The following is a 14,281-nucleotide window of genomic DNA, read 5'->3' as shown; positions in this document are numbered from 1 at the left end:
AGAAACAGGAGGCCAGATGTGTGTCGTCTCTAGAGTACAGAAACAGAAACAGGAGGCCAGATGTGCGTCGTCTCTAGACTACAGAAACAAGAGGCCAGATGTGTATCGTCTCTAGAGTACAGAAACAGAAACAGGAGGCCAGATGTGTGTTGTCTCTAGAGTACAGAAACAGAAACAGGAGGCCAGATGTGTGTCGTCTCTAGACTACAGAAACAGAAACAGGAGGCCAGATGTGTGTCGTCTCTAGAGTACAGAAACAGAAACAGGAGGCCAGATGTGTGTCGTCTCTAGACTACAGAAACAGAAACAGGAGGCCAGATGTGTGTCGTCTCTAGACTACAGAAACAAGAGGCCAGATGTGTGTCGTCTCTAGACTACAGAAACAGAAACAGGAGGCCAGATGTGTGTCGTCTCTAGAGTACAGAAACAGAAACAGGAGGCCAGATGTGTGTCGTCTCTAGACTACAGAAACAGGAGGCCAGATGTGTGTCGTCTCTAGAGTACAGAAACAGAAACAGGAGGCCAGATGTGTGTCGTCTGTAGACTACAGAAACAGAAACAGGAGGCCAGATGTGTGTCGTCTCTAGACTACAGAATCAGAAACAGGAGGCCAGATGTGTGTCGTCTCTAGACGACAGAAACAGAAACAGGATTCCAGGTGTGTGTCATCTCTAGACTACAGAAACAGAAACAGGAGGCCAGATGTGTGTCGTCTGTAGCCTACAGAAACAGAAACAGGAGGCCAGATGTGTGTCGTCTCTAGACTACAGAAACAGGAGGCCAGATGTGTGTCGTCTCTACAGAAACAGAAACAGGAGGCCAGATGTGTGTCATCTCTAGAGTACAGAAACAGGAGGCCAGATGTGTGTGGTCTCTAGAGTTTAGTACATACTGTAGACACACGGCTGGTGTTGATTCCATTTGGACCAGAAGCAATACAACAGTAGACCTAGCTTCAGAGAGAAAGAGAGAGAGAGAGAGAGAGAGAGAGAGAGAGAGAGAGAGCGAGAGAGAGAGAGAGAGGGGACTCCTATGGTAGGTACACCTATAGCTCATCTCTTGGCAGTACTACCGTAGACTACTTAATCACTGACCTCAACCTAGAGTCTCTCAGAACGTTCAGTAATATTAAGAAATGCTATAGATGGAAGGAATGTAGTGTGGAAACCTACCAAAAAACAATTATGCAACAACAAATTCAATCCCTTTTAGACAACTTCCTGGACAAAATGTTCCACTGTAATAGTGAAGGTGTAAAGTTGGCAGTAGAAAATCTAAATAGTATATTTGACCTCTTAGCTTCCCCATCAAATCTAAAAATTTCAAACAGAAAACCTATGAAAATGACCAACAATGACAAATGGTTTGATGAAGAATGCAGAAACCTAAGAAAGAAAATGAGAAACCTGTCCAACCAAAAACATAGAGACCCAGAAAACCTGAGTCTACGCCTTCACTATGGTGAATCACTAAAACAATACAGAAATACACTACGGAAAAATAAGGAGCAGTACGTCAGAAATCAGCTCGATGTAACTGAAGAATCCATAGACTCTAACCACTTCTGGGGAAATTGGAAAACACAAACAAACAACAACATGAATAATTACAGTTGTCGTGTCTTTACTCTCATTAACTGAAGACTGATAGTTTTTATCAAAGATTCTCTGTAATTAGTTATTACGCGATTAGACTGATTAATCACGTAACCATAATTACTAGGAAGTCAGGGCACCAAGGAAAAATATTCAGATGACAAAGTTATCATTTCCTAAAATAACTTTTCAGATATTTTATCTGATCAATTCATCTTCGAATTAATTAATTATTTACTTTACCTCACGTTAGTCTCATTCCAAACGTCGTAAATTGTTGGTTATCTGCACGAACCCAGTCTTCACTACGAGTCATCCATACATCAATTGTCTTAAATCATTTCTTTATTACTAACTAAGTAATTCACAGAAATGCATAAACAAGCAAACAAGGTAAATGTGGTTACAAGAAATGATAGGGGAATGTACCCTAGTGGGCTAAACCAGCATGATGGGGCGGCAGGGTAGCCTAGTGGTTAGAGCGTTGGACTAGTAACCGAAAGGTTGCAAGTTCAAATCCCTGAGCTGACAAGGTACAAATCTGTCGTTCTGCCCCTGAACAGGCAGTTAACCCACTGTTCCTAGGCTGTTATTGAAAATAAGAATTTGTTCTTAACTGACTTGCCTAGTTAAATAAAATAAAAATAAATAAATGGTGGCTTGTTAGACAAAAGGGGAAGTGGGGGTCGAATAAGAAGTCACTACAAAGTGATAATTATAACAATTTAAATGCTAATCCTTTGCACATGAACGCTCACTCATTCGAGAACAATTGCAATCAATATATATATTTACGATCAGTCTGTCATCTTGATCGCTGGTGAAAAGTTCATTTCTTTTGTAGAATTGTCCGTCTCTCTCCCTCTCTCTCTCGGTCATGGTTAGAGGGGATTGTTCAGAGTGACATTCGTTATAGAATGGATGTTTCAGCGGTTGTCGTTCTTCGCGTTCAATGATAGTGAATTCCTAGCTGCAGACTAGTAATTAATATGAAAGACTTGTTCTTATTCTGTCGGTATCGATAGTCTAAGATTTTAACCACGTGGTATGGACAAAAGATTCAGCAATGGTCTACAACCTTTGTCCCTCCTAATGGAGAAAAACAAGGTCTGCAACCTTTAGCCATCTCGTAATTGAGGTAAGCTCGGTCTGCTGATCGAAAACCTGAGTGGGGGTTTGATTCGGAAGGGCCGAAGAGGGCTGTCCCAGGATGTGTGACCCTAACTGAGCTCAGGGGCGGTCCTCTGATTTAGTTCAAATCAAAAGGGAATTGTATTTTTCTTCATTAAACAGTCCAAAATCATATTACACAATTATACAAACAGTATAATACTCATTCATCTTATACAACAATTAGATGTAAACCTCATATCTGAGGCTATTATATATACCACGTTATGGTAATGTGGCCACACCATCTCCCATGAGCTTCCCCAAGTTGTGACAAACGGACCAGTTCGTAGCTGGATTCTTCACCGATCTTTTATACTTTCTCCGGAACATGAAATTTGTTCGTACCTCAAGTTCTGTGAGGTGGAAGGATTTCCTTTGTCCTCTATGAAAATGTACTCTCTCTATACTATGTGGCCATGTAGCAGGGTCTTCTCGGGAATTTACGACCTCTGACCACAGCAGCCTAGTTGAAGGAGGCAAGGGGGAGGCAGGGAGAGGGGGATGGGGTTGCTATACCCAAAGAGGCCAATGTCATGACACAGTGTATCTATCCAAAATGGAGAGGTATGGGTAAACTCCAATCTTTTTGGCTCTATAACAAAGAACAAACAGCAAAAACATATACATGATCAAATACACATCTTAGAATCAAATATTAAAGATGACCAGAACCCACTGGATTATCCAATGACCTTGAATGAACTACAGGATGAAATACAAACCATCCAACCCAAAAAGGCCTGTGGTGTTGATGGTATCCTACATGAAATGATAAAATATACAGACAACAAATTACAATTGGCTATACTTAAACTTTTTAACATCATCCTTAGGTCTGGCATCTTCCCCAATAGTTGGAACCAAGGACTGATCACCCCAATCCATAAATATGGGGACAAATTTGACCTCAATAACTACTGTGGGAAATGCGTCAACAGCAACCCTGGGAAAACCCTCTGCATTATCATAAATAGCACTTGTACATTTCCTCAGTACAGAGCAAATGTCAAATTGGCTTTTTACCAAATTATCCTATGACAGACCACGTATTCACTCTGCACACCCTAATTGACAAACAAACAAACCAAAACAAAGGCAAAGTCTTCTCATGCTTTGTTGATTTCAAAAAAGCCTTTGACCCAATTTGGCATGAGGGTCTGCTATACAAATGGATAGAAAGTGGTGTTGGGGGGAAAAACATACAACATTATAAAATCCATGTACACAAACAACAAGAGCGTGGTTAAAATAGGCGAAAAATACACACAGGGCCGTGGGGTGAGACAGGGATGCAGCTTAAGCCTCACCCTTTTCAACATATATATCAACAAATTGGCGAGGGCACTAAAATGTCTGCAGCACCCGGCCTCACCCTACTAAAACCTGAAGTCAAATGTCTACTATTTGCTGATGATCTGGTGCTTCTGTCACCAACCAAGGAGTGTGTACAGCTGCACCTAGATCTTCTGCACAGTTTCTGCCAGACCTGGGCCCTGACAGTAAATCTTAGTGAGACCAAAATAATGTTGTTCCAAAAAAGGTCCAGTCGCCAGGAACACAAATACAAATTATATCTAGACACCATTTCCCTAGAGCACACTAAAAACGATACATAGCTTGGCCTAAACATCAGCGCCGCAGGTAACTTTCACAAAGCTGTGAACGATCTGAAAGACAAGGCAGGAAGGGCCTTCTATGCCATCAAAAGGAACATAGAATTTGACATACCAATTAGGATTTGGCTAAAAATACTTGAATCAGTTATAGAACCCATTGCCCTTTATGGTTGTGAGGTCTGGGGTCCAGCCACCAACCAATAATTCACAAAATGGGACAAACACCAAATTGAGACTCTGCATGCAGAATTCTACAAAAATATCCTCAGTGTACAACGTAAAACACAAAATAATGCACCCAGAGCAGAATTAGGCCGATACCCACTATCAAAATCCAGAAAATAGCCGCTAAATTCTACAACCATTCCCAAAACTTCCATAACAAAGCCATCACCCATATGTTTATTCATTTTTCCTTTTGTACTTTAACCATTTGCACAATACTGTATATAGACATAATATTACATTTGAAATGTCTTTTTTCTTTTGGAACTTCTGAGAGTGTAATGTTTACTCTTCATTTTCATTGTTTATTTCACTTTTGTATATTATCTACTTTTATTTCACCTTTATTTAACCAGGTAGGCTAGTTGAGAACACCTTTATTTAACCAGGTAGGCTAGTTGAGAACACCTTTATTTAACCAGGTAGGCTAGTTGAGAACACCTTTATTTAACCAGGTAGGCTAGTTGAGAACACCTTTATTTAACCAGGTAGGCTAGTTGAGAACACCTTTATTTAACCAGGTAGGCTAGTTGAGAACACCTTTATTTAACCAGGTAGGCTAGTTGAGAACACCTTTATTTAACCAGGTAGGCTAGTTGAGAACACCTTTATTTAACCAGGTAGGCTAGTTGAGAACACCTTTATTTAACCAGGTAGGCTAGTTGAGAACACCTTTATTTAACCAGGTAGGCTAGTTGAGAACACCTTTATTTAACCAGGTAGGCTGGTTGAGAACACCTTTATTTAACCAGGTAGGCTAGTTGAGAACACCTTTATTTAACCAGGAAGGCTAGTTGAGAACACCTTTATTTAACCAGGTAGGCTAGTTGAGAACACCTTTATTTAACCAGGTAGGCTAGTTGAGAACACCTTTATTTAACCAGGTAGGCTAGTTGAGAACAAGTTCTCATTTACAACTGCAACCTGGCCAAGATAAAGCAAAGTAGTTCGACACATACAACAACACAGAGTTACACATGGAATAAACAAACATACAGTCAATAATACAGTAGAAAAAGTCTATATACAGTGAGTGCAAATGAGGTAGGATAAGGGAGGTAAAGGCAATAAATAGGCCATGGTGGCGAAGCAAATATAATATAGCAATTAAACGCTGGAATGGTAGATGTGCAGAAGATGAATGTGCAAGTAGAGATACTGGGGTGCAAAGGAGAAAGATAAATAAATACATACAGTATGGGGATGAGGTAGTTGGATGGGCTATTTACAGATGGGCTATGTACAGGTGCAGTGATCTGTGAGCTGCTCTGATAGCTGGTGCTTAAAGCTAGTGAAGGAGATATGAGTCTCCAGCTTCAGTGATTTTTGCAATTCGTTCCAGTCATTGGCAGCAGAGAACTGGAAGGAAAGGCAGCCAAATGAAGAATTGGCTTTGGGGGTGACCAGTGAGATATACCTGCTGGAGCGCGTGCTACGGGTGGGTGCTGCTATGGTGACCAGTGAGCTGAGATAAGGTGGGGCTTTACCTAGCAGAGACTTGTAGATGACCTGGATCCAGTGGGTTTGGCGGCGAGTATGAGGCGAGGGCCGCAGTGGTGGATAGTATATCGGGCTTTGGTGATAAAAACAGATGGCACTGTGATAGACTACATCCAATTTGTTGAGTAGAGTAATGGAGGCTGTTTTGTAAATGATGTTACCGAGGTCAAGGATCGGTAGGATAGGGTTTGTTTGCAGCATGAGTGAAGGATGCTTTGCTTTGTTGTGAAATAGGAAGCCAATTCTAGATTTAATTTTGGATTGGAGATGCTTAATGTGAGTCTGGAAGGAGAGTTTATAGTCTAACCAGACACCTAGGTATTTGTAGTTCTCCACATATTCTAGGCCAGAACCGTCCGGTTTGACACACTGAACTCTATCAGAGAAGTAGTTGGTGAACCAGGCGAGGCAATCATTTGAGAAACCAAGGCTGTTGAGTCTGCCGATAAGAATGTGGTGATTGACAGAGTCGAAAGCCTTGGCCAGGTCGATGAATACGGCTGCACAGAAATGTCTCTTATCGATGGCGGTTATGATATCTTTTAGGACCTTGAGTGTGGCTGAGGTGCACCCATGACCAGCTCTGAAACCAGATTGCATAGCGGAGAAGGTATGGTGGGATTCTAAATGGTCGGTAATCTGTTTGTTAACTTGGCTTTCGAAGACCTTAGAAAGGCAGGGTAGGATGAATATAGGTCTGTAACAGTTTGGGTCTAGAGTGTCTCCCCCTTTGAAGAGGGGGATGACTGCGTCAGCTTTCCAATATTTGGAAATCTCAGACGATACGAAAGAGAGGTTGAACAAGCTAGTAATAGGGGTTGCAACAATTTCGGCAGATAATTTTAGAATGAGAGGGTCCAGATTGTCTAGCCCAGCTGATTTGTAGGGATCCAGATTTTGAGGTGTTGTCGTTTGACCGCGGACCCATTACGCACGCAGGCAATGAGGCAGTGATCACTGAGATCCTGGTTGAAGACAGCAGAGGTGTATTTAGAAGGAAAGTTGGTCAGGGTGATATCTAAGAGGTTGCCCATGGTTACGGATTTAGGGTTGTACCTGGTAGGTTCCTTGATAATTTGTGTGAGATTGAGGGCGTCTAGCTTAGATTGTAAGACGGCCGGGGTGTTAAGCATATCCAAGTTTCGGTCACCTAACAGTACGAACTCTGAAGATAGATGGGGGGAAATCAATTCACATATGGTGTCCAGGGCACAGCTGGGGGCTGAGGGGGGTTTATAATCAGCGGCAACACTGAGAGACTTGTTTCTGGAAAGGTGCATTTTTAAAAGTAAAAGCTCAAATTGTTTGGGCACAGACCTGGATAGTATGACAGAACTATGCAGGCTACCTCTGCAGTAGATGCATGGGATCAGATATGATCTTAAACCTCAAACGAAGTCCAGTTCCCAGTACTTACCCCTCTTATCTGCTGGGTTCCAGTGACCAACTGTATAGTCTTCTCCAGCTCCTTCTCAATGCGGCCTGCCCAATGCATCATTCTGAAGGAACAAAGACACACAGCTGTAACTTTAATATTCATGCTTTTCATAAATAATATTAGGCTGTAAAAAAGTACATTCCCTTCCCTTGTTTACCTCATGTGATGTACTGTACATACTGCATGTGATATATGTTTTTGTGGGGGGTTACGTGTCTGTCTGTCTGTCTGTCTGTCTGTCTGTCTGTCTGTCTGTCTGTCTGTCTGTCTGTCTGTCTGTCTGTCTGTCTGTCTGTCTGTCTGTCTGTCTGTCTGTCTGTCTGTCTGTCTGTCTGTCTGTCTGTCTGTCTGTCTGTCCATCACCCACTCCCCTCCTTCCCTCCATAGACACACTTCTTTTATATCTCCTAGCGTCATTTTCATTCATCAACATCCCTTCCAGACGTCAATCATCCCAGTAGGATTCTGGTTGGATGGAGTGTGAGCGTGTGTTCTGAAAGCTGGGCTTGGATCAGTAGCACAGCTTAAAAGGGCATGTAATCAAATTTTTTAAATTCAGGTCTGACAGAAGTGCACAATAAGCAGGATGCTCTCTCAGTGGATGAAGCCAAGCCTGGAATGAAGAGATCAAACATCTGGAGTTACCCCACTGTAGATCTCCCACCAAGACTACAAATGACTGGATCAAGATGTTCACAAGCTGCTGTTCAATCAGCAAGAGTTAGCAACTTAGAGTGGAGGCCCTACCCACCCAGGCATCAACCCCCCCCCATCTAAAAGATAAATAATTAAACTCACATACATAAAATAGATCATTAATGAGTAATAATAAAAAGTAAGTCTAATCAAATTGTATTTGTCACATGTGCCGAATGAAATGCTTACTTGCAAGGCCTTAACCAACAATGCTTTAAAACCTGTTAGGGAAGCTGCGAATTTTCGCAGCTTTTTGTTAAAAATCGTGCAACATTTCAGCGCCCTGCTATTCATGCCAGGAATATAGTATATGCATATGATTAGTATGTGTGGATAGAAAACACTCAGACGTTTCTAAAACTGGTTAAATCACGGCTGTGACTATAACAGAACGTGCGTTTCATCGAAAAGTGCAGGAAAATCTGATCACTGGAAATGGAAATAAATATCCATGCGCCACTTCCAGGAATTGTTAAAGGTGAACCGGATTAAATTATTTCCATCGCCTCCTGATGAATTTTATCGCTTATTAACGTGTACTAATACCTAAAGTTGCATTACAAAAGTATTTCGAAGTGTTTTGTGAAAGTTTATCGTCGACTTTTTTAATTTAAAAAAAATGACGTTACTTTAGAAAAAGCTATTTTTTTCCGTTGTTCGTTCACACAGTATTCATAGATCGATATCTAGGCTATATATGGACCGATTTAATCGAAAAAAGACCCAAAATGATGTTTATGGGACATCTAGAAGTGCCAAGAAAGAAGCTCGTCAAAGGTAATGAATGTTTTATATTTTATTTCTGCGTTTTGAGTAGCCCCCGGCTATCGCAAAATCTGTCGTTAGGTGACGTTGCTGTATTCTGGGGGATACATGCTATCAGATAATAGCTTCTCATGCTTTTGCCGAAAAGTATTTTACAAATCTGAGTTGGTGGATAGATTCACAACGAGTGTAGCTTTAATTCAGTACATTGTATGTCCATTTTAATGAAAGTTTGAGTTTTATCAACCACTATAGGTGGCGCTCTTGAACATTTCCGCTGATTGATGTTCCCACCACGGGACCACGGCCCTAATTAAGAAGTTAAGAAAAATCTGTGTTAAGTAAAAAAATAGATAATAAAAGTAACAAATAAATAAAAAGCAGCAGTAAAGTAGCAATAGCAAGGTTATATACAGGTGATACTGGTACAGAGTCAATGTGCTGGGGCACAACGTTTAGTCGAGGTAATTGAGGTAATATGCACATGTAAGTAGAGTTAAAGTGACTATGCATAGATAATAAACAGAGAATAGCAGCAGCGTAAAAGAGGGTTCTAGGTAGCCCTTGACTAGGGTCGCTAGAGTCCTTGACAATGTTTAGGGCCTTCCTCTGACATCCCCTGGTATAGAGGTCCTGGATGGCAGGAAGCTTGGCCCCAGTGATGTACCGGGCCGTACGCACTACCCTCTGTAGTGCCTTGTGGTAGGAGGCCGAGCAGTTGCCATACCAGGCAGTGATGTAACCAGTCAGGATGCTCTCGATGGTGCAGCTGTAGAACCTTTTGAGGATCTGAGGACCCATGCCAAATATTTTCAGTCTCCTAAGGGGGAATAGGCTTTGTCGGGTCCTCTTCATGACTGTCTTAGTGTTTGGACCATGATAGTTTGTTGGTAATGTGGACACCAAGGAACTTGAAGCTCTCAATCTGCTCCACTACAGTCCTGTCGATAAGAATGAGGGTGTGCTCTGTCCTCCTTTTCATTCAGTCCACAATCATCTCCTTTGTGTTGATCACGTTGAGGGAGAGGTTGTTGTCCTGGCACCACACAGCCAGGTCTCTGACCTCCTCCCTATAGGCTGTCTCATCGTTGTCGGTGATCAGGCCTACCACTGTTGTGTCATCGGCAAACTTGACGATGGTGTTGGAGTCGTGCCTGGCCATGCAGTCATGAGTGAACAGGGAGTACAGAAGGGGAATAAGCACGCACCCCTGAGGGGCCCCCATGTTGAGGATTAGCATGGCAAATGTATTGTTACCTACCAGTACCACCTGGGGGCGGCCCTCAGGATGTCCAGGATCCAGTTGCAGAGGGAGGTGTTTAGTCCTAGGGTCCTTAGCTTATTGATGAGCTTTGAGAGAACTATGGTGTTGAACGCTGAGCTGTAGTCAATGAATAGCATTCTCACATAAGTGTTCCTTTTGTCCAGATGGGAAAGGGCAGTGTTGAGTGCAATAGAGATTGCATCATCTGTGAATCTGTTGGGGCGGTATACAAATTGGAGAGGGTCTAGGGTTTCTGGGATAATGGTGTTGATGTGAGCCATGACCAGCCTTACAAAGCACTTCATGGCTACAGACGTGAGTGCTACGGGTCAGTAGTCATTTAGGCAGGTTGATTTAGTGTTCTTGGGCACAGGGACTATGGTGGTCTGCTTGAAACATGTTGGTATTACAGAATAAGTCAGGGACAAGTTGAAAATGTCAGTGAAGACACTTGCCAGTTGGTCAGCGCATGCTCGGAGTACACGTCCTGGTAATCCGTCTGGCCCTGCGGCCTTGTGAATGTTGACCTCCTTATAGGTCTTATTCACATTGACTACGGCGTGATCACACAATCGTCCGGAACAGCTGATGCTCTCAAGCATGTTTCAGTGTTACTTGCCTTGAAGCGAGCATAGAAGTAATTTAGCTCGTCTGGTAGGCTCGTGTCACTGGGCAGCTCGCGGCTGTGCTTCCATGTACAAATGTTAAGGAAATAGTAACTCTACAAACATGAAGCCCTTTCTTCGCTCATATTTGTATTGAGGCTTGCGAAGCATGACTCTCCCCTTTAAATCTTCATCATACTTATTATTATTATTATTATTTTGAACGCTATTCTTCTTACACTATTTAAGCTATAAAGGTCATTCAACTTTTTGATATCTTTTATACTTTTTAAATGATTAAGCTTTTAGTCCGTTTTTTTTTGTCCTTCATCCACTTGCACGGAATTCCCTCTACATTCTAAAGGTCCCATTGTGACATTATCATTTACAACATACAATTCACAGTAAATGCAACGACAACGACTTCCATTCACGGTAAATGCAACAAAAAGTTAGAGGGTATGACACCTGGTCTATTTCCCTGCTATTCAAATCTGAAATTGAAGCAAAAAGATCTGCAACCAATCTAACGATACAGCTGTTTTAGTAACCGAAATAACACAGCACTTCAGACATCTTGGTCTACTTCTCTGCTAGAGTCTAAACAGAATTATCTCATGCCAATCAGAAGTTACAGCTGTTTGTCAGAGTTTAGAGTGAGAAAAAGTAGCTAGCTAAAGCAGCTCTCTCATGTCTCATCATTGAGCAGCCCAAATGGAGCCGTTGCGATGGATACTCACACACACAGAGAAGTGCACGTGGCAGCACAGGCAAATATTATGATGAGGGTGAAGAAGGTAATTGAATTTAGAACAATAGTGTAATGATGGTGAAGAATTGTGAACACCAAGAAAGTAGCTACAAGGAAGCATCCGAGGCAACAGCGCATCATCCTCCTTCTCAGGATCATGCTCTGCGCTCTAAATAACTCAACTGGCTAGTTCGCCTGTCTGTAAAGAGAAGGGAGGGCTGTCCAATTGATCTTGCTGCTCTAATTGGACAGAGTGAAGCTGTCTCAGTTCACTCGCTTCATATTTTACCCGATCTCTTCTCAATGCACTTCTTTCAGTTTTCACATGCAAAAACTGTAGTTTAGACACTGACCACAAATACTGACCAAACTACTGCTCTGGTCTGCAGTAGCGCTGGTTTGATCTGGTCCTGTGCATAATTAGCTAACTCTGGATCACACTAGCTCTGGTCTAACTTTTGTCTGCACTATTAAGTGACTTCACAAAGTATTCACACTCCACTTTTTCTTCATTTTGTTGTGTTACAAGGTGGGATTAAAATGGATTTAATTGCCTTTTTTTTATCAATGATCCACACAAAATGCTCTGTAATGTCAAAGTGGAAGAAAGATTTGAACATTAAAAAAGTATATACAGTCGTGGTCAAAAGTTTTGAGAATGACACAAATATTAATTTCCACAAAGTTTGCTGCTTCAGTGTCTTGAGATATTTTTGTCAGATGTTACTATGGAATACTGAAGTATAATTACAAGCATTTCATAAGTCTCAAAGGCTTTTATTGACAATTACATGAAGTTGATGCAAGTAGTCAATATTTGCAATATTGACCCTTCTTTTTCAAGACCTCTGCAATCCGCCCTGGCATGCTGTCAATTAACTTCTGGACCACATCCTGACTGATGGCAGCCCATTCTTGCATAATCAAGGTGCTCCATCATGCAGGAAAATGCATTGTTCGTCATCAAACTGTTCCTGGATGGTTGGGAGAAGTTGCTTTCGGATGATGTGTTAGTACCATTCTTTATTCATGGCTGTGTTCTTAGGCAAAATTGTGAGTGAACCCACTCCCTTGGCTGAGAAGCAACCACACACATTAATGGTCTCAGGATGCTTTACTGTTGGCATGACACAGGACTGATGGTAGCGCTCACCTTGTCTTCTCCGGACAAGCTTTTTTCCGGATGCCCCAAACAATCAGAAAGGGGATTCATCAGAGAAAATGACTTTACCCCAGTCCTCAGCAGTCCAATCCCTGCACTTTTGACAGAATATCAGTCTGTCCCTGATGTTTTTCCTGGATAGGAGTGGCCTCTTTGCTGCCCTTCTTGACACAAGGCCATCCTCCAAACGTCTTCGCCTCACTGTGCGTGCAGATGCACTCACACCTGCTGCGATTCCTGAGCAAGCTCTGTACTGGTGGTGCCGGCAGCTGAATCAACTTTAGGAGACGGTCCTGGCGCTTGCTGGACTTTCTTGGGCGCCCTGAAGCCTTCTTCACAACAATTGAACCGCTCTCCTTGAAGTTTTTGATGATCCGATAAATGGTTGATTTCGGTGCAATCTTACTGGCAGCAATATCCTTGCCGGTGAAGCCCTTTTTGTGCAAAGCAATGATGACGGCACATGTTTCCTTGCAGGTAACCATGGCTGACAGAGGAAGAACAATGATTCCAAGCACCACCCTCCTTTTGAAGCTTCCAGTCTGTTATTCGAACTCAATCAGCATGATAGAGTGATCTCCAGCCTTGTCCTCGTCAACACTCACACCTGTGTTATAACGAGAGAATCACTGACATGATGTCAGCTGGTTCTTTTGTGGCAGGGCTGAAATGCAGTGGAAATGTTTTTGGGGGATTCAGTTCAGTTGTGTCACACTCTGACCATAGTTTGCGTTGTTTGTTTCTATGTTTGGTTTGGTCAGGGTGTGATATGAGTGGGCATTCTATGTTGTATGTCTAATTTGTCTGTTTCGATGTGTTTGGCCTGATATGGTTCTCAATCAGAGGCAGGTGTTAGTCGTTGTCTCTGATTGGGAACCATATTTAGGTAGCCTGTTTTGTATTGTGGGGTGTGGGTGATTGTTCCTGTTTCCAGTGTTCCTGTGTTTTTGTTCACGTTACGGGACTGTTTAGTCTTCGTTCATTTTGTCGGTTTATTGTTTTTGTTCGTATTCTATTAAAATGGATAATCATCATCACGCTGCATTTTGGTCCTCCTCTCTTTCGCCCGACGAAGAACGTTACAATTTGCATGGCAAAGAGGGACTTTGCAATTAATTGCAATTCATCTGATCACTCTTCATAACATGCTGGAGTATATGCAAATTGCCATCATACAAACTGAGGTAGCAGACTTTGTGAAAATTCTTCTTTGTGAAAATTCATTCTCAAAACTTTTGGCCACGACTGTACAGTACCAGTCAAAAGTTTGGACACACCTACTCATTCAAGGGTTTTTCTTGATTTTCACTATTTTCTACATTGTATAATAATAGTGAAGACATCACAACTATGAAATCACAGATATGGAATCATGTATTAACCAAAAAAGTGTTAAACAAATCCAATATACAGTATATTATATTTGAGATTCTTCATCCTTTGCCTTGATTACATAAGTATTCAACCCCCTGAGACAATACATGTTAGAAT

General features: G+C 41.9%; 1 protein-coding gene across 3 annotated transcripts in view; it reads right to left on the bottom strand.

The window, feature by feature from the left end:
• LOC115142357 (voltage-dependent calcium channel subunit alpha-2/delta-2-like) overlaps positions 1–14,281 on the bottom strand; it is a 344,103-nt gene that overhangs the window by 315,125 nt on the left and 14,697 nt on the right. For all 3 annotated transcript variants that reach the window (XM_065001983.1, XM_065001986.1, XM_065001984.1), the window contains exon 2: positions 7,527–7,608. In XM_065001983.1, coding sequence (XP_064858055.1) covers positions 7,527–7,608 — 82 coding nt within the window. The remainder of the gene's footprint in view (positions 1–7,526; positions 7,609–14,281) is intronic.

Source organism: Oncorhynchus nerka, linkage group LG15 (assembly GCF_034236695.1).
Source record: "Oncorhynchus nerka isolate Pitt River linkage group LG15, Oner_Uvic_2.0, whole genome shotgun sequence".
Classification (NCBI taxonomy): Eukaryota; Metazoa; Chordata; class Actinopteri; order Salmoniformes; family Salmonidae; genus Oncorhynchus; species Oncorhynchus nerka.
This window is presented reverse-complemented; position numbering and strand designations above follow the sequence as displayed.